At 42.2% G+C, this 20,420-nt stretch overlaps 1 protein-coding gene across 2 annotated transcripts in view; it reads right to left on the bottom strand.

Annotated features, from left to right (window-relative positions):
• The window catches only part of LOC143940765 (baculoviral IAP repeat-containing protein 1e-like), a 95,865-nt gene that overhangs the window by 20,195 nt on the left and 55,250 nt on the right, over positions 1-20,420 (bottom strand). For both annotated transcript variants that reach the window (XM_077462482.1, XM_077462481.1), the window contains exon 8: positions 6,343-6,439. In XM_077462482.1, the coding sequence (XP_077318608.1) occupies positions 6,343-6,439 (97 nt within the window). The remainder of the gene's footprint in view (positions 1-6,342; positions 6,440-20,420) is intronic.

Genomic DNA, 20,420 nt, shown 5'->3' with positions numbered 1-20,420 from the left:
GTAGCATAGATATGCAAAGTGATCTCTTAGTATCTATGTGTGAATTAGTTGTTCTGATTTCCATATAAAGAGTCTAATACAGGACAATTAGAGTGTAATTCTTGGGCCAGCCGATTCAAGACTTAGAATTCATATAGGGGTAGAATCTGATAGCTTCTTATATAGTTTGTGAACTCCAGAGGTGAGATCTCATCACCGGATTTCCTGACACTGCTCTCTCTGTGATGGTGGCCAGCATAAGTTTAAAGTGTATCTAAACCCAAAAATGAAAATGTAATATACTGCATAGCAGCTTTCCAGTGCTTTATTTTTATTTTTAGTCTTGTTTTGCTTTATATCACCTGTTAATCCTGCCAGCAACACACTTCCTACTCTAAGGTAACAATGCTTAGTAAAAGTATCTATGGAGAAGCAATGCTGTTCGCCTAAGCTGTTCATGCATAACATTGTTTGATAATTCAGTTCAATGCTGTTTAAAGGACACTGGATTTCTGGAATGATCAGCATTATATATACTTTTAAGAGGCAGAGGCTGGAGGAGTTGGTTCCTTACTGAAGGGGATCACACGGGGGCGCCATTTTGTACGCCACTGACCATTATGTGTCTTGCTGCGGCAGGAAATGGATGGTTTCACACACCTAGCATTTGTTTCATTATTCAATTAGTAATTGGGTGGAGATAGGACTTATATATAGCCATCCTTCATTATGGGCTTTATTTGAGGTTTGAGCTGATTTGTGACATGCATTATACCAAGGTAAAACACATCTTTTTGTTCACTGTCAGCCCCTTCTCATACACCACTCCTCATTGTAAATCAAAGCTTCTAAATACCTCAATTAACGCTGCTCTATCCTGGACCCTGTCATGTGACTGCTCTCCTCAGCTGCTTCCTTGACGGTCACATGACTGCTCGCCTCCTCCAATCAAAACCTACATTAAGGAGGAGACAGAGTGGGTGGAGAAGAGCGGCCAGAATGAGCGGTGTTAATTGAGGTATTAGAGGCTTGGATTTACATGGAGTGTGACACAGGAGAAGCGGTATATGAGAAGGTGCTGTCAGTAAAATGGGTGGCACCTGGGGCGGACTGCCCGACCCCGTTGGTAAAAAAAAAAGTTAAAATATTGGCGTATAACATGCAGGCATGGTTTACCCTCTTTTTTCAGGGGATAAAAGTGTGTGCTATACCCTGATAAATACGGTATTTAACCACCTCAATACCGGGCACTTAAACACCTTCCTGCCCAGACCAATTTTGAGCTTTCAGCGCTGTCGAAATTTGAATGACAATTGCACAGTCATGCTACACTGTACCCAAATGAAATTTTTATAATTTTTTTCCCACAAATAGAGCTTTCTTTTGCTGGTATTTGATCACCTCTATGGTTTTTATTTTTTGCTAAAAAATAAAAAAAGTCTGAAAATTTTGAAAAAAAATGTTTTTTTTGTTTCAGTTTCAAAACTTTGTAAATAAGTACGTTTTCTCCTTCACTGATGGGCACAGATGGGGCTGCACTGATGGGCACTGATAAGGCGGCACCGATGGGCACTGATGAGGTGGCACCAATGAAGTGGCACTGATGAGGTGGCATTGATGGGCACTGATATGTGGCACTGATAGGCGGCACTGATGGGCAACACGGATGGACACTGATATGTGGCACAAATTGGCACTGATAGCTAGAATGGATTGGCATGGATAGGTGGCACAGATGGGCATGGATAGGTGGCACAGATGGGCATGGATGGGCACTGATAGGTGGCACAGATGGGCACTGATAGGTGGCACGGATGGACACTGAAAGGCGGCATTGTATTGTATTGTTTTGTACTGATGGATGCCAATCAGTGCCGAACAATAATGCATGCCAATCAGTGATGCCCATTGTGGGCACTGATTTTCATCCCTTGTGGGCACTGATTGGCATCCATTGTGGGCACTGACTGGCATCCCTGGTGGTCTAGGGTGGCATACCTGATGCTGGGCATCCCTGGTGGTATGGTGGCATCCCTGGTGGTCCAGTTTGGGCATCCTCGGGGGGGGGGGGGGCTGCGCTGATAATCAATCAGCACAGACCCCCCCGTCAGAGGAGCAGCCAATCGGCTCTCCTCTACTCGCGTCTGACAGATGTGAGTGAGGATTGGAAAAGCCGATCACCGGCTCTTCCTATTTACACTGTGATCAGCCGTGATTGGACACGGCTGATCACATGGTAAAGAGTCTCCGTCTGAGACTCTTTACCGAGATCGTAGTTGCGGGGGGTGTCAGACTGACACCCAGCAACAACGATCGCCGTGATGCGCGCCCCGGGGGAGCGCAGCGGCTCGAAATCCTGAGGACGTCATATGACGCCCAGTCAGGATTTTGAAACCACTTTGCAGCCGTCATTTGCCTATAGGGCGGGCGGCAAGTGGTTAAAATGTTATAAAAGTGAAAATATCCAAATTGGGCCCAATTAGCCCTCCCCGCTGTCATGTTACTCATTAGTTTTACAAGGTCTCAGGTGTGAATGGGGAGCAGGTGTGTTAAATTTGATGTTATCGCTCTTAATCTCACATACTGGAAGTTAAACATGACACCTCATGGCAATGAACTCTGAGAATCTGAAAATAAATAATTGTTGCTCTACATAAAGATGGCCTAAGCTATAAGAAGATTGCCAGGACCCTGAAACTGAGCTGCAGCACTGTGGCCAAGACCATACAGCGGTTTAACAGGACAGGTTCCACTCAGAACAGGCCTCATCATGGTCAATCAAAGCAGTTGAGTGCACGTGCTCAGCATCATATCCAGAGGTTGTCTTTGGGAAATAGACATACTAGTGCTGCCAGAATGGCTGCAGAGGTTAAAGGGGTGGGGGGAGGGGGGTCAGCCTGTCACTGCTCAGACCATATGCCACACACTGCATCAAATTGGTCTGCATGGCTGTCGTCCCAGAAGGAAGCCTCTTCTAAAGATGATGGACAAGAAAGCTTGCAAACAGTTTGCTGAAGACAAGCACACTAAGGACATGGATTACTGGAACCATGTCCTGTGATCTGATGACACCAAGATAGACTTATTTGGTTTAGATTGTGCCGACTCAAGCATGTGTGGTGGCAACCAGGTGAGGAGTACAAAGACAAGTGTGTCTTGCCTACAGTCAAGCATGGTGGTGGGAGTGTCATAGTCTGGGGCTGCATGAGTACTTCCGGCACTGGAGAAGCTACAATTCATTGAGGGAACCTTGAATGCCAACATGTACTGTGACATACTGAAGCAGAGCATGATCCCCTCCCTTTCGGAGACTGGAAATCACACCTTCGGAAACACACCTCCAAGATGACCACTGGCTTGCTAAAGAGCTGAGGGTAAAGGTGATGGACTGGCCAAGCATGTCTCCAGTCCTAAACCCTATTGAACATCTGTGGGGCATCCTCAATGGGATGGTGGAGGAGTGCAATGTCTCTAACATCCACCAGCTCTGTAATGTCATCATGGAAGAGTGAAAGAGGACTCCAGTGGCAACCTGTGAAGCTGTAGTGAACTCCATGCCCAAGAGGGTTAAGGCAGTGCTAGAAAATAATGGCGACCATACAAAATATTGACACTTGGGGCCTAATTTGAACATTTTCACTTAGGGGTATACTCACTTTTGTTGCCAGCAGTTTAGACATTAACTACTTCCCACCTGGCCAGTGTACATTAACGGCCAGGTGGGCGCTCTCTCTTTCTGAGTGGACATTCAGAAACGTCCTCAGAAGGAGGGGGTTCGCTCGTGCCTGCGCAGGGGTGCGATCCCAATACACTCATGCCACCCGGACATGTCGCATCTCCGATTGGCAAGAGGGCACTGTGATTGGCCCTCCTGATCACATGACAGCCGTCATGTGATGTAAACAAAGAGCCCGTTGCTAGGCAATCAGCTCTCCTCTCCTCACACAGAAGTTGTCGGTGAGGAGAGGAGAGGGCTTTTACAGCTTTTCTACTCACTGATCACCAACCTAGAGTCACCACACAATGTAAACACACGCATGTCCCCACACAATGTCCCCAAAACATATATCCCCAAATAATAAAAACACCTGTCCCCCACATATGTCCCATTAAAATCACATGTCCCAATGATTATCTGCACACATATGTCCTTGATCACCTGCACACATCTGTACATGATCATTTGCGTACATCTGTCCATGATCACATGAACCAATTATTATACACTTAACAGAAATATTTTCACTAAAAACATGTAGCAGAATACTATTTGCCTTAAATTGATGACGAAATTTGATTTTATTGGATTTCTTTTAAAATAGAAAGAAGAAAGTATTGTTTTTTTTTCCAAATTTCTGCTCTTTTTTCGCTTATATCGCAAAGAATAAAAAGCGGCGTTGTGAATAAATAACACCAAAATAAAGCTTTATTTGTGTGAACAAAATGATAAAATTTTCATTCGGGTACAGTGTCGCATAACCACGCAATTGTCATTGAAAATGCGAGAGCACTGAAAGCTGAAAATTGGTCTGGGAAGGAAGGGGGCGAAAGTGCCCTGTATTGATGTGGTTAATGGCTGTGTGTTGAGTTATTTTGAGGGGACAGCAAATTTATACTGTTATACAAGCTGTACACTCAATACTTTACATTGTAGCAAAGTGTAATTTCTTAAGTTTTGTCACATGAAAAGCTATAATAAAATATTTACAAAAATGTGAGGGGTGTACTCACTTTTGTGACATACTGTATCTAACAAGGTACTGTGAAATATTTTAATGCTATGTGTTCTCGACATAGCTATCACAGATCCCCCTGATGAAGACTGATCTCTGTAATTGAAATGTGTTTCTTCTGGCAGGAGTATCATTTAGAAATTAATTTGTATAGTGTGGTTACATGCCTGCTGCTATTAGGATTATCATTGCATTAATATGGGGACAAAAATATATCAGAGCTCATACGTTTTGTTTTGGTTCTACACTGTATGAATAAAGCTAGTGTCACTTTTTATACTATTGTACTCATTTGATACATTTTTCTCTGCTTAAAAGTCCTAGGGGGAAATATACAGTAACTATTTTTGTGTAGATATACTATAAGGGACTTCAGCCATCCTACTGAGCCATGGGGATAAGATCTAATACCCTGTACACACGGTCAGACATTCCGACCACAAAATCCATCAGATTTTTTCAGACGGATTTTGTTCGAAACTGGTGTTGCATACACATGGTCGGACAAAGTTGTCGGAGAATCTGATTGTTCGGAACATGATGACGTTCGTTCGTTACGACAGGACTATGTTGAGGCTAGTAGCCAATAGCTTTGGTCTCGTAATTTTATCTGAGCATGCGTGGCACTTTGTTCGATCGGAATTCTCTACAAACGATCCGCAAAAAGTCTGATCGGATTTTTTTGTCTGAAAATTTGAGCACCTGTTCTCAAATTTTTTACGTCTGAATTTCCGACGGAAAAAGTCCGATAGAGCCCACAAACGATCGGATTTTCCGACAATATAATCCGATCGGACCTTTTCCGTCTGAATTTCCGACCGTGTGTACAGGGCATAAGTGTGTTGCTAAAAAAATGAATAAGGTGTACAATAAAGCATACCTAAATCCAAAAACTAAAATTTAATATTATGCAGTTTATCAATCCTTAGATGTGGTGGCTGCCTTAGTTTCCTTTTTCGTTTTTTTTTCCTCTTTATTTTCACCTTGTAATCCTGTGATAACAAACTTCCTTCCTAAGGTGGCTATGCTCACTCCTGAACTGTATCTACCGAGGGAACTTTCTCCTGTTTTGGACCACAAATAGGTCTTCTATTTATCTCTATAACGCAGAGATTAGTAATTTACAGAAGATAGAAAGGTAAGAATGTGTGCTTTCAGTTAAGCTTACAGGAAGTGAAAAGGAAACTGCATATTTGTCAAGATCAAAAGGTATTTTGTACTTGATGAAAATGCTTTTAGCCTGAAAAAATAAAACTAATGCAGCCACCACTGGTACTGGTAAATTGCAGTATATTAAATTTCTGTTCTTGGGTTTAGATATTGTTTAATTCTTCTACAAGACTACAACACTCTGTGCTGTGGTGTATGCACCACAGATATAACCCTTCTTCTGAAAAATATCGTCTACTCCATGTAGCCATCAATTAACAAACTGTTTAGAAAAAAAAAAAAAAAAAATGAAAAAGATACAGATTATCTAAAAAAAAAAAATAAAAAAAAAAAAAAAAAAAAAAGGTTAGCGAGGAATCAGAAATATAATATAAGTGGTGTTAAATGTTTATTTTAATAAAATTGTCAATATAAAAAAAATTGTATAATAATCTAAAATAATAAAGCGGATAATATTTACCTGATCTACTAGTAGTTGAAACTGTTGGTTCTCTGTAAGACTGATATTCTCTGTATTTTCACATTTTATTTCCAACATTCTCTTCAAAAATGTGCAACTTTAAGAAAAAAAAAAAGAAAGAAGATTAACAGCTAATGAGATAATAAAAAAAATGAATGGCATACTCACACCAAATGCAGTGGGACTGCACTGGACGGCTATTCCAGCGCAGTCCCACTGCATGGACAAGGCAAAATGCCTTGTCTCCTATTTGCTTGGGTCACGCAAATGTGTTGCGGTGACATGCGGGCACAGTGCGCTGACAGATGTACTACATGCACTACTTTTTATCAGCACAGAAACAATCCACTGCCTCGTACTGCACAGTTGGCAACTGAACTGTATGAGATGTCTTTGTGATAGATTAATAACATTTGCTTAAAAAAAAAAGAAGAAACAGTGCGATCCGCTGGTGTGAACCACCCTTGAAAAAACTCACTTTATCAGAGCACATTACTTGTTTGAAGGTTTACCTTTCAGCTGAACACATATAAAACACAATTTAATGCAGCCCTGTAATCTTTAATATATAAAAAATATATATTTTCTTTTTTAATGCAATGAGTGTAAGTACCTGAATTAGACCTGGTATCAGCCCCAACAGTCTCTATACAGCAGAGCTCAGAGTGGGAGAAAAAAAAATCAATAAAAAAGCCAATCCACTTATGTGCTGCCAATGCTGATAGGAAAAAGTGACAGAAACATGAACTCATTACTGCACTGCTTCTCATTTCACTGCACAGTCACATTGTGACTTTAGCACCTCACCTCACCACCTCATCCAATCAGTAAATACTTTGCATTTACCGAGAAAATGCTGAGCCAGTAACCCCCCGAGGACAAAAGTTGAGAAACGCTGTCATAAAGGAACCAAGTTCTCACAATATCCTTCCACTTCTGCATTGCTGCTTCGGTCAAGCGCCACCTGCAGTGGGGAGTACAGACTGCACATGCCTACATGCCCCTTCTCACACTCTGCGTATGTCTCCCTGTGTTTCCTTGCTCCTCCAACAACTTTCCATATCCTGTACATGAGGTAAGTGCATATGATTTATGGATTACATGCTTTATGTAAATGTTTTAATGCAGCGTTTATAAAAGGCACTTACACACACGCAGCATCACCCAGGGATCACAACATTACTGGCAGTGCCAAGAAGTAGTGATACCTAAAGAGAGCCTTGTCGTGAACTTCAACAATTTCAAGTAAAAAAAAAAAAGTGTTTTAAATGCTTAATTGCAGCTTTTTTTTTTTGCAACGTGCTTTTGTAATTGCTAGCAAATTTGGCCACTCCAAGAAGAGTCAATTCCCTAGCACAGCCCTCTACATCCTTGCATGTTTTAGTCTTTTGCTCTACTTGGGTTGTCTAATTATTGTCTGGGCTGGCCCACCTCTTTTATTTCTCCCTGCACCACTCTATATAACCTATTAAGTAGTGCATCTCTAATTAAAAAAGATATATTCCACAGGCGCTAGTTCTACCATGACATGATATTTTCTCATATAATGAATCTGTCATCATAGCACATTTTCGGAATGTTTACAATATTTTAGACCACCCAAGGCTATTAAGCCAATGCACAGGGCCATTATAGCCGAATTGCAGATATTGATATTTCTGCATTGGTATTTTAGTCCAGCTTGTACAATCCCCGTAAAAGTTGGAATCCACTATAGCAGATACTGCTACTACAGTGACCGCTGCTAGCTTTTGGGTAAGCAGTAGGGCAGCCACTCGGCACAGGACCCAAAAGCTAGCAGCGGTTACTGTAGTAGCAGTGCCTGCTATAGTGGATCACAACTTTTACATCTTCATCTCTTTAGGAAGCCTCCCTTTTGGGTGTGGACAGGCCAGGGCACATTTTGCTCCTTGTTGCAGATGCTGACGGCATCTTTCCACAGACCACTGTTACAGTTTGTAAGTGGCTCCGGATGGTCATGCCTACCCACTGAGCCTAGTTCAGTTGTGTCGGACCTTTCTACATTAAATTGCTATTGCCTAGCTGGTACTTTGTGTTTACTTCCTGCCACATCATGCTGCACCTTGCTCACAAGCATACTGCCAAAAGTCTGCAGATTATGTGGGCATCGTAGGCTGAATATGGAGTGGACAGAGTGGGCGGAAAATTGTGAGGACAGTGTGGCTATAAGACATAGACAGAATGATTGGAAGACATAATGGCAAGAACTGGTATAATAATGGTATGGTTGTTATATTGTAAATGTGGTTCATGAAGATAGAAATAAAGTAGACATAGTGGATAAGTGGTGGATAGTAGAGAATGGTTTAAAACAAGGTAGTTAACAGGAAGCCTGATCCTGACACTTGATCCTGATACTTTCATTTTATATGGGGTCTTTTGGGACCTGCTAACAGGAGCATAGGGAAATCCGTGACAGATATCTGTGATCACCGCAGACACTGGAGCACAGGTTCAGTATTTGTGTAGGCAAAGCCGGAACTATTGTCTAAAGCCCTGTACACACGGTCTGACATTCCGACCACAGTGTCCGAAACTGGTGTTGCATATACACGGTCGGACAAAGTTGTCGGAAAATCCGATTGTTCGGAACGAGGTGACGTTCGTTGCGTACGTTGTGTACGATGGGACTACGTAGAGGCCAGTAGCCAATAGCTTTGGTCTCGTAATTTGATCTGAGCATGCGTGGCACTTTGTCCGTCGGAATTCTCTACAAACGGTGGGAAAAAGTATGATCGATTTTTCTGTCGAAAAATTTTAGATACTGCTCTCAAATTTTTTCCGTCGGAAAGTCAGATGGAGCACACACAGGATCGGATTTTCTGACAATATAATCCGATCGGACCTTTTCTTCTGAATTTCCGACCGTGTGTACAGGGCATACGTTTTTGTGAGTGTGGTATGGAATCTTAATTAGGATCTCAGTGTTTTGTTTTTCAGTGACTCCAACCTTACGGTAATTTTGTGAACTTAGTTTAGAATATCAGTGCATACCAAACTTCTTTCCTGAGTTTGTTAATGTATGGGGTTTTCTTTCTAAAGTATAATAAGTAAATAATTTGACTTTATTAATTAACGAGTATAATTATACAATGTCATACAGAACTAGATTTTCTGGTGATTGATATTTCACACATACATTATCAAAACATCAACATAGCAATAAAATGATATCTGAATATTTAATCACTTAAGCCCTGGACCATTTTACTGGCCAAAGACCAGAGCACTTTGCAATTCAGCACTGCGTCACTTTAACTGACAATTGCGCGGTTCTGCGACGTGGCTCCCAAACAAAATTGATGTCCTTTTTTTCCCACAAATAGAGCTTTCTTTTGATCACCCCTGCAGTTTTTATTTTCTGCGCTATAAACAAAAAAAGAGCTACAATTTTGAAAAAAAAACACTATTTTTTACATTTTGCTATAATAAATATCCCCCAAAAATATATATATAAAAAAAACATTTCCCTCAGTTTAGGCCGATACATATTCTTCTACATATTTTTGGTAAAAATAAAAATAAAAATAAAAAATGCAATAAGCGTTTATTGATTGGTTTGTGCAAAAGTTATAGCGTTTACAAAATAGTGGATAGTTTTATGGCATTTTTATTAATATTTTTTTTTACTAGTAATGGTGGCGATCACCGATTTTTATCATGACTGCGACATTATGGCGGACACATCGGGCATTTTTGACACATTTTTGGGACCATTGTCATTTATACAGAAATCAGTGCTATACAAATGCACTGATTCCTGTGTAAATGACACTGGCAGTGAAGGGGTTAACCACTAGGGGGCAGTGTAAGGGTTAAGTATGTCCTGGGGAGTGATTCTAACTGTGGGGGGGCTTGCCTACGTGTGGCACATCACTGATCTCTGCTCCCGATCACAGGTGTCACTAGGCAGAATGGGGAGATGCTTGTTTACAATAGCATCTCCACGTTCTTCCTTTCCGTAAGACGGTTGTGGGTATCCCCACAGACATCTTAAAGGGCCTCTTAAAGGGCAACGTACAGGTACGTGGTTCATGCCTGGGTTCATGTCATAGAACAGGACAGACAGCAGTCAATTATCAGGATATCATGCATGATAAGAACCACCATAGCATAGCATAGCACAGTTATGAAGCAGACTAGCATCCAAGTTCAAATCAGAAGTCAGGAATGGTAGATGACTAGCACAGTCAGAAAAGTAGGCAAAACTTTAAGCACTAATATCAGAAACATAACAACCTAGTAACAGGTAGAGGACTGGAACTAGCTAGTACTCCACTGGTACACCAACACCAGCTGGCATGGGTGGTGCCCCTAAATAACTGCAAAGAAAATGCAGGTATTGTACAAGTATACCAATTTCAGACTGACATTACAACCCAGACAGAAAACAACACCCAATTTTCATGACAAATTCTAAGGCACTCTTTAAATTTCATCTTGAGTATTTTGCTTACAAGCATTTGAACTTGTGCTTTTCTCATATTACCCATGGGAATGAACACTGAATATGCATCTTACACTGTGCTTTTTTATGTTTGCTACATCATGGCAACCTTTTTTACATCATATTGGTTATTGCTATTAATCAATACAGGGTGTATATACACTTATAAAAATTATCCTGTTGGCTTGTAATTTTAACATAAAAATGTTATCATTTTCACCAAATAAATAAAAGTACCTTACTTAATTTTCATTAGTTCTTAAAACACACCTTTTACATTTATAACAAAAAAATGTATAATATTGAATAATCTAGTGTGAGGGGGTTCGCTCGGTAGCGGGTGTGTGTGACCCCCTGGATGGGTTCACAACACAAAGTCAGGCACAGCAGACAGCGGTGTAGGTGCAAAAAACAAAAGGTCCGGTTTATTTAGGCTACATGCAGTGATACATATAACAGCCAAACAAAATAAAACAAGAAAATAAATCCTGGTCAGCTTGACCTCTAACTGCACACGTAGACTCCCTGTCTAACAACAGGGTGCAGCCTTGTGCTGCCCCAGTCCCTGTCTCTATTGTAGGGGTTTGCCACACAGGCGTTAACTCACCGCACAGAACAGATCTCAGACTCCCCAGTCTATACACACAAAACTGGTTCCAGGATGGAGCATCTCCCTATGCATGCTGGGGTTTTTTGTAGAGGTCTTAATGAGCCCACTTACTTCAGCTGGGCTCATTAACTCTTCCCCTCTAATTGTAAAAGTCTGCATAAAGCCTGAATCTAGGACACACATATTTCCCATCCTGAATACAACCAGGTGATTTTACCTGCGTGCTGCCACATACCCCCCCCTCTTGTTTCAACCTTGGAGTTGTAACACAGGCAGCCAGACACGCATGTATCCGAGACAAAGCATCCACATTCCCCATTTTAACACCAGGGCGATGCTTAACTGTAAAGTTAAATTCCTGTAGGGCCAGGAACCACCTATTTACCCTTCTATTGGTCTCCTTGTTTTGAGCCATCCACTTTAAAGGAGCGTGATCAGTCACCAGGTCAAAGTGCCTACCTAGCAGATAGTACCGAAGGGAATCTAGAGCCCACTTCACTGCTAAACATTCCTTCTCAATCGTGGAGTAATTTACCTCATGGGACTTTAACTTCCTGCTGAGGTAAATGACTGGGTGCTCTTCCCCGTTCCAGACCTGGGATAACACTGCTCCTAACCCAACGTCTGATGCATCAGTTTGTACAACAAAGTCCTTAGAGAAGTCTGGTGAGTACAACACTGGCTGGCTACATAAGGCTGTTTTTAAGGACTGAAATGCTTCCTCAGCCTCTGGGGACCATTTAACCATGACCGACTCTTTCCCTTTCGTCAGGTTGGTGAGGGGCACAGCCTGAGAAGCAAAATGGGGAATGAATCGTCGATAATAGCCAGCGATTCCCAGAAAGGCTCGTACCTGTTTCTTGCTGTTGGGACGTGGCCAACTCTGTATGGCCTCGACTTTATTGACTTGGGGTTTTATCACCCCCCTCCCAATAGTGTACCCAAGATATTTGGCCTCCTCCTGTCCAATGGTACACTTCTTTGGATTGGCCGTAAACCCAGCTTCCCGGATAGAGTCTAGGACTGCTTGTACTTTTGGCAAATGTGAGACCCAGTCTGTGCTATGAATAATCACATCATCCAGGTAAGCTGCAGCATATTTATGATGGGGCCTCAGAATCTTATCCATTTTCCGCTGGAATGTTGCCGGTGCATTCTATAACCCAAACGGCATTCTCTTATATTGGAATGCCCCATCTGGGGTTACAAACGCAGTTTTCTCCTTGGCCGACTCGGCCAGGGGAATTTGCCAATACCCTTTGGTGAGATCAAGAGTTGTCATATATCGGGCTGTTCCCAGCCGGTCAACCAACTCATCTATACGTGGCATGGGGTAGGTGTCAAATTTTGTAACTTTATTTAATTGTCTAAAATCGTTACAAAACCGCCAGCTCCCATCAGGTTTGGGCACTAGTACAATAGGACTGGACCAGTCACTCTGGGACTCCTCTATCACACCCAATTCCAGCATCCTTTGAACCTCCCCACGTATTGCCTCCCGTCGGGCCTCTGGTATTCTATAAGGTTTTAGTTTTACCCTTTCTCCTGGCGGGGTGATAATGTCATGCTCTACGCCAGATGTTTGTCCCGGAAGCTCAGAGAAAATCTCTTTGTTACGAAGTACAAACTCTTTAACCTCCTGTTGTTGGGGTTTCGATAAGGTGTCTGCTATTCCAACCTCAGGAACTAAGCAATCAGGATGTACTTGTGACAAAGTCTCTGCGACTAGGGATTCCCTATCCCTCCAGGCTTTCAGCAGATTGACGTGATAGATCTGCTCCGGCTTTCGCCTTCCTGGCTGTCTAACCCTGTAGTTCACCTCACTAATTTTTTCAATTACTTCATATGGACCTTGCCATTTGGCCAGAAATTTGCTTTCAACCGTAGGGACTAGCACCAAGACCCTATCCCCCGGGGAAAAAGTACGTGTCTTGGCCCCACGGTTGTACACTCTCTGCTGTGCTAACTGCGCTTGGGTTAAATGTTCCTTTACAATTGGCATTACCTGTGCAATTCTATCTTGCATCAGGGCGACATGCTCAATCACACTCCTGTGAGGAGAACTCTCATTTTCCCAAGTTTCCTTGGCGATATCCAGCAGCCCACTTGGGTGTCTCCCATAGAGCAACTCGAAGGGTGAGAAACCCGTAGAGGATTGGGGTACCTCCCTAATGGCAAACATCAGATAGGGTATTAGACAATCCCAATTCTTTCCATCTCTATCCACCACCTTCTTTAACATTTGTTTTAGGGTTTTGTTGAATCTTTCAACCAACCCATCTGTTTGGGGGTGATACACAGATGTACGCAATTGCTTCACTTTGTACAACTTGCATAATTCTTTCATAACCCGGGACATAAAGGGTGTACCTTGGTCCGTAAGCAGTTCCTTACAAATACCCACGCGGCTAAAAACAAGGGATAGCTCTTTGGCTATGGTTTTGGCCGAGGTATTTCGGAGAGGAATTGCTTCCGGATAACGGGTGGCATAGTCCAATATAACCAAAATGTACTGATGCCCCCTAGCAGACTTCATTATCGGACCTACCAAATCCATTGCGATCCTCTCAAAGGGGACCTCAATGATAGGAAGAGGTACCAGTGGGTTACGGAAATGTGGCATAGGTGCCGACTTCTGACACACAGGGCAGGAGGAACAATAATTTTCTATTTCCTTCATGACCCCAGGCCAATAGAATCTCTGCAATACCCTCTCTCTGGTTTTCTCTGTCCCCAGATGACCTCCCAGAATGTGTCCATGAGCCAATTCTAACACCAACTTCCTGTAAGGTTTGGGCACTACAAGTTGCTCAATGGTTTCTTCTGCCCTTTGAGCCACTCGATATAGCAGGTCCCTTTCCATAGTGAAGTAAGGATAAGGGCAAGTCTTATCTGGGTTCACTAACTCGCCATCTATTTTCACCACATTTTCCCGTGCCTTTATTAGGGTGGGGTCTTTTAACTGTTCTGTGGCAAAATTTTCCCTGTGAACCTCAAGATCCGAAAACTCCACAGACGGCATGTTTTCATCTGAGGATGTTGGCTCCTCCCCAGTTTCTCGAGTTTCCCCCGCCAATACCGACAAGGGAAATTCAGGAGAGTCCTCACCACTCCCAGAGGAATTCTGGTCATCTTCCTGGTTTATAGGGGCACCAATGGGGGCCTCAGGACAATCCCAGAGTTCCCAGAATTTTGGAAAATCCCTTCCCACAATAGCATCATGTGGTAACTGAGACACTAACCCCACCTGATGAGAGAGGTTACCTTTGGGGGTCTCAAAAAACACTGAAGTTACAGGATACTCTCGGGTGTCCCCATGCACACAAATAACAGCCACCCTGTTCTTCCCAGAGACCTCTGTAGTAACTAATTCAGCTTTTATCAATGTTACCAGGCTACCTGAATCTAGCAACACATCAACATGTCTACCATTAATACACATTTTACATAAATGTTTCTCAGGTCCCCGAATGGCAGTGCATGCAACTGTCGCAAACAGCGACTGACGTCTCTCCCTTATAAAGTCACATTGCATAGGCTCATCCACAACTGGGCAATTGGCTGCAATATGTCCCTCTTGCCGGCAGCGGTAGCAAATAATTTTTTTCGCTGCCTCTTGCAGCATGGGCTTCCTGGGCTGCTCCCGCCAGACCTTAGGTAGAACTCCCACCCTCTCACTCTCTCCACCCTCACCCCTTGGAGTCATCTTACCCGCCACTGGGGATGATCTGGTCTTAGGGGGGAAAGTCCGTGAGTCCCTGGAAGAGGTGGTCAAGTTTTCTGTAGCCAAGTACCTCTCAACCAGATCCACAAGTTTATCTGCATTTTCTGGGTCTCCATGGCTTACCCATTTTTGGATGGCAGTAGGAAGAGCTCTCAGGAAACGATCCATAACCACACGTTCCACAATGTTTGGTGCGGTCAAAATCTCTGGCTGCAGCCACTTCCTGCTCAGGTGAATGAGATCATACATTTGAGACCTGGGAGGTTTTCCAACCTGAAAAGTCCAGTTATGCACACGCTGAGCCCGGACTGCCAGGGTGACACCCAGCCTTGCCAATATTTCTGCTTTTAGCACCACATAGTCTTTTGCTTGGTCAGGCTCTAGGTCATAATAAGCTTTCTGCGATTCCCCAGTTAACAGAGGGGCCACCAGTCCAGCCCATTGCTCCTTAGGCCACTTTTCCCTTTCAGCAGTCCTTTCAAATGTGGTCAAAAACACCTCCGGATCATCCTCTCCAGTCATTTTTGTCAGTAAACGGCTCACACCAAAGGTTGCGGTATTATTGTACCCACTTGCTTCATTGGTCTGCGGACGTTGCTGTATCAATGTCTCTATTTGCTGTTGAAAATTCTGCTCTTGCTTCTGCAACAGGTCTATGAAGCGGGCTTCAGATCGCTGCTGGGCTTGTTGCTGAGCTTCCAAACTCTGCTGCAAAGTTGCATTTGTCTGCTGCTGATTTGCATTTGCCTGCTGCTGGGCTTGTTGTTGAGCTGCAAGGCTCTTTTGTAAAGCTGCATTTGTTTGCTGCTGATTTGCATTTGCTTGCTGCTGATTTGCATTTGCTTGCTGCTGGTTTGCATTTGCTAGAGCCAGCTGTCTCAGTATCTCCTCCATGCTGGCCTTAACAAAAAAAAAAAAAAAAAAAAAAAACTGCCAAAATTCTCCACCAACTGTGAGGGGGTTCGCTCGGTAGCGGGTGTGTGTGACCCCCTGGATGGGTTCACAACACAAAGTCAGGCACAGCAGACAGCGGTGTAGGTGCAAAAAACAAAAGGTCCGGTTTATTTAGGCTACATGCAGTGATACATATAACAGCCAAACAAAATAAAACAAGAAAATAAATCCTGGTCAGCTTGACCTCTAACTACACACGTAGACTCCCTGTCTAACAACAGGGTGCAGCCTTGTGCTGCCCCAGTCCCTGTCTCTATTGTAGGGGTTTGCCACACAGGCGTTAACTCACCGCACAGAACAGATCTCAGACTCCCCAGTCTATACACACAAAACTGGTTCCAGGATGGAGCATCTCCCTATGCATGCTGGGGTTTTTTGTAGAGGTCTTAATGAGCCCACTTACTTCAGCTGGGCTCATTAACTCTTCCCCTCTAATTGTAAAAGTCTGCATAAAGCCTGAATCTAGGACACACATATTTCCCATCCTGAATACAACCAGGTGATTTTACCTGCGTGCTGCCACACTAGACAAAACTTTTAAAGTATTTTTCGCTACATAGGACGCACCTGTCCATAAGACGCACCTAGGTTTTAGAGGAGGAAAACAAAAAAAAAAATCTGAACCAAATGGTGAAAAATGTAAAATAATAAACCTTGATGTACAGATTACAGTGATGAGTTTGCCCTAAACGGGTTAGGATTCACTTCCTGTGATGCAGTGAAGTCAGTCCAGCCCAGCTCACGTACACAGCACAGCATCGCAGCCGCCAGCATTCGCTCCTCCTACAATGTGACGTGCGCCATGCAGCTGTGCTTGTTCACTGAAAGGCTGGCCTCTCCTCTGCCACTGCGGTGGTAGTGACGGGGATGGGGGGCTGGTCAATATTCACCCCCTAAAATGCACAGACATTTCCCCCCATTTTTTTGGGTGAAGTGTGTCTTATGGAGCAAAACATACGGCATGTGCATTTCCATGTTACTGTTTATTGAAACAATAGAGGGATAACAACATCATTCACTGTACAGTCATCGCAAAACATACATTACAATCAGTGGGTAATTAGGTGTAAAGAACATAGCAAGAAACAGTTTGAAAACCTCTATTAGGTGTGCTAAGTACTATACCAATTATTTCGGGACAAATAAACAACTTGTAATTTTGGTGTGTAAATAACCAAAGGTTCCCATACGAGAGCCCTCGTAGGGATATTCATTATTAGCCATACACAATGTTGACATGAAAAGAGGGTGAGAAAAGAGAGGTAAAGAGGAAAAGAGGGAGCAGTTAGGGTAAACATAGAGGGAGGGGGAGGGAGGGGGTCTGCCTCGGTCCAATCAGCTACGAGCATCAGGGTTTGCTTAGGAAAGCCTACTTCATGTGGTTTGTGACATAATTTCTGTATAAGGGGCTGTAAATTTAAAGGTGAACCAGCAGGACCATATCTTCTTTACCAGATCCGACCTATTCCTAAGAGAGTAGGTAAGATCTTCCATGTAGTATGTGTTGTCCACTTCTACCAGCCATTGACGTAGTGAGGGTATGGTGGGTTGCTTCCAATAATGTGGTATAAGCTTTTGCTGGATTGAGCAAGTGTGATGTTATTGATTTTTTTATAAGCTCCTGCTGGCGAGCCTGTACAATGGAGTAATATAACCCATGGATCATTAGGGATTTCAAAGCCTTGGATCTCTTTCACCCAGTGTAGTATGGTCAGCCAGTATGGTCGGATAAGTGGGCAATACCACCAAATGTGGGCGTGCGTGGCTTGTTCACCACAACCCCGCCAGCACAGGGATGACACTTCTGAAAATGTCTTGTGTAGCACCACTGGAGTGTAGTGCCATCGAGTGAGCAGTTTATGGTTTACTTGCGCCACTTTAGAGGCTGTGGAGGAGATGTGTGCCATTAATAAAAGAGTGGATTTTTGTGTCTCTGATAGTTCCTTATGGAGGTCTTTTTCCTAGTTGGCCAAGAAGGTAGGGTATCCGGTGGTGGCCTGATGATGTATATTTTAAAGAGTTTGATCTCTTTTGGAACTTTGATAACCTGCACAAGGCAGTTCCCTTATGTTTGAGGCCCATCAGGAAAAAACAGCTCCATTAGTGATAAGAATTTTTTCAAGTCACTACAAAGCCCTGCAATGCCATTGAAAGGTAAGAATGAACACTGAACATATTATCATTCACATGCTTTAAATGTTGCTTAACATACCATCCAAAATGTTTATTTTATTTGCTGATTAATATATTTATAATAAATGGACATACGTCCATTGTATACACCTATTGAGGCAGCTCACTTGTGTGCCAGGCAGAACGCAACCAAGATGCAGGGTGAGGGACCGCCAGCTGTTAAGCTTAAAAACTGTTTTGTGCCACAAAAATTAGTGTTTCTGCAATTCGGGTTTGAAGTCATGTTGAATGTTATTATATTTTGTGCAGAAAATACATTCATATTGTTATAGTGTATTTCTTCACATATCACTCTCATTTTTTATCAGAAAGAATGATTATGGGACTCATTTATGCTTTTAACCTGTGCTACCCTAAAAACCTAAAATATACCTTTGAAGTTTTTCAGAAGATCTTTTTAGAGCTAGATGTGGGGAATCTATCTTCAAAAATTCACATTTAAAGTGCAAATTAGTTTCCTAAAAGGCTTTAAAAAAAAGTTAAAGTGATTGTAAGTCTTGTTTAAAAAATAAATAAAAAATAACAAACATGTTCTACTTACCTCCTATGTGCAGTTGGTTTTGCACGGAGCAACCCCGGATGCTCCTCTTCTCGGGTCCCTTTTTGCTCCTGGCCCATCCCTCCTATTGAGTGCCCCCACAGTCAGCAGCTGCCTATGGGGGCACTGGAGCTTAGTCACAGCTATGTGTATCCATTCAGCCCAACCTGGCCCTGCCCCCTCTCTCCCCCTGTTTGGCTGACTGACTTTGATTGACAGCCATGGGAGCCAATGACGCTGCTGCTGTGTCTCAGCCAATCAGGAGGAGTGTCCTAGATAGTTTAGACATTTGTGGACATCGCTGGAGAGAGATGGGGCCCAGGTAAGTCATTAGGGGGTGCTGGGGTGGCTGCCACACACCAAATGTTTTTTTTTATCTTAATGCATAGAATGCATTAAGTTAAAAAAAACGTCTGCCTTTACAACTCCTTTAATACATTTTCTGTTCTATGTTCTTTACAGATATACTGTATATTACATGTGTGTGTTTCAGTTTGATTTGTTAGCTGAGAAAGAGGCATTTGTTTAATTATTTTTTTTTCTTTTTTAAAAGTTGTTTACATTTACATTTAATGCTGCTTTAATAATATTACATTTGTATGTATATATGTATATATATATATATATATATATATATATATATATATATATATATATATATATATATATAAATAATGAATGTTAATTTGTTTTTAAAGCTTGTTTCATGAGACTATTCCTTTAAAAACAAACTATTATTGTATTATTGTTATATAAAAATCTTCAAACATATATCAAATACATTTGGAAACCAACTTAAAAAAAATTTGTAAGTTACAAGAAAAGATACTGTATTTATTGGCATAAAAAACACAACTTCATTTTAGGAGGGAAGTTTCAGGTAAAAAAAAAACTTAAATAAAGAACTTTGAAGCAAAATAATGGTAAATGCCCATCAACGCAGCCTCACCCATCTGCAGCCTGATCAATGCCATCTGCAGCCTCACAGTTGCCCATTAGGGATGAGCTTCGAGTTCGAGTCAAACTCATGTTCGACTCGAACATTGCCTGTTCAGCGAACAGTGAACAATTTGGGCTGTTCGTAGCAAATTCGAAAAGCCGGAACACCCTGTACAAGTCTATGGGAGAAATCTAAAATGCAAATTTTAAAGGCTAATATGCAAGTTACTGTCCTAAAAAGTGTTTTTGGGACCTGGGTCCTGCCTCAGGGGACATGGATCAATGCAAAAAAAAGTTTTAAAAACTGCAGTTTTTTCAGGAGCAGTGATTTTAATAATGATTAAAGTGAAACAATAAAAGTGTAATATTCCTTTAAATTTTGTACCTTGTGGGTGTCTATAGTATGCCAGTGAAGGGGCACATATTTCCCGTGCTTAGAACTGTCCCTGCACAAAGTGTCATTTCGCAAGGAAAAAAAAGTCTTTTAAAATCACTTTCCATTGTCGGCTCCTGTAATACAGAGAACACTCAATGAGTGTTCTCTGTATTAGCCGACAATTCATTCATTGATAAAAAAATAAAAATAAATTTTAAAAAATGCGTGGGGGGTTCCCCTAAATTCAGCCGACAATTCATTAATTGATAAAAAATA

The sequence above is a fragment of the Lithobates pipiens genome, unplaced genomic scaffold (genome assembly GCF_037356315.1).
Source record: "Lithobates pipiens isolate NorthernLeopardFrog02 unplaced genomic scaffold, aLitPip1_a1.2 Scaffold_3, whole genome shotgun sequence".
Taxonomy (NCBI): domain Eukaryota; kingdom Metazoa; phylum Chordata; class Amphibia; order Anura; family Ranidae; genus Lithobates; species Lithobates pipiens.
This window is presented reverse-complemented; position numbering and strand designations above follow the sequence as displayed.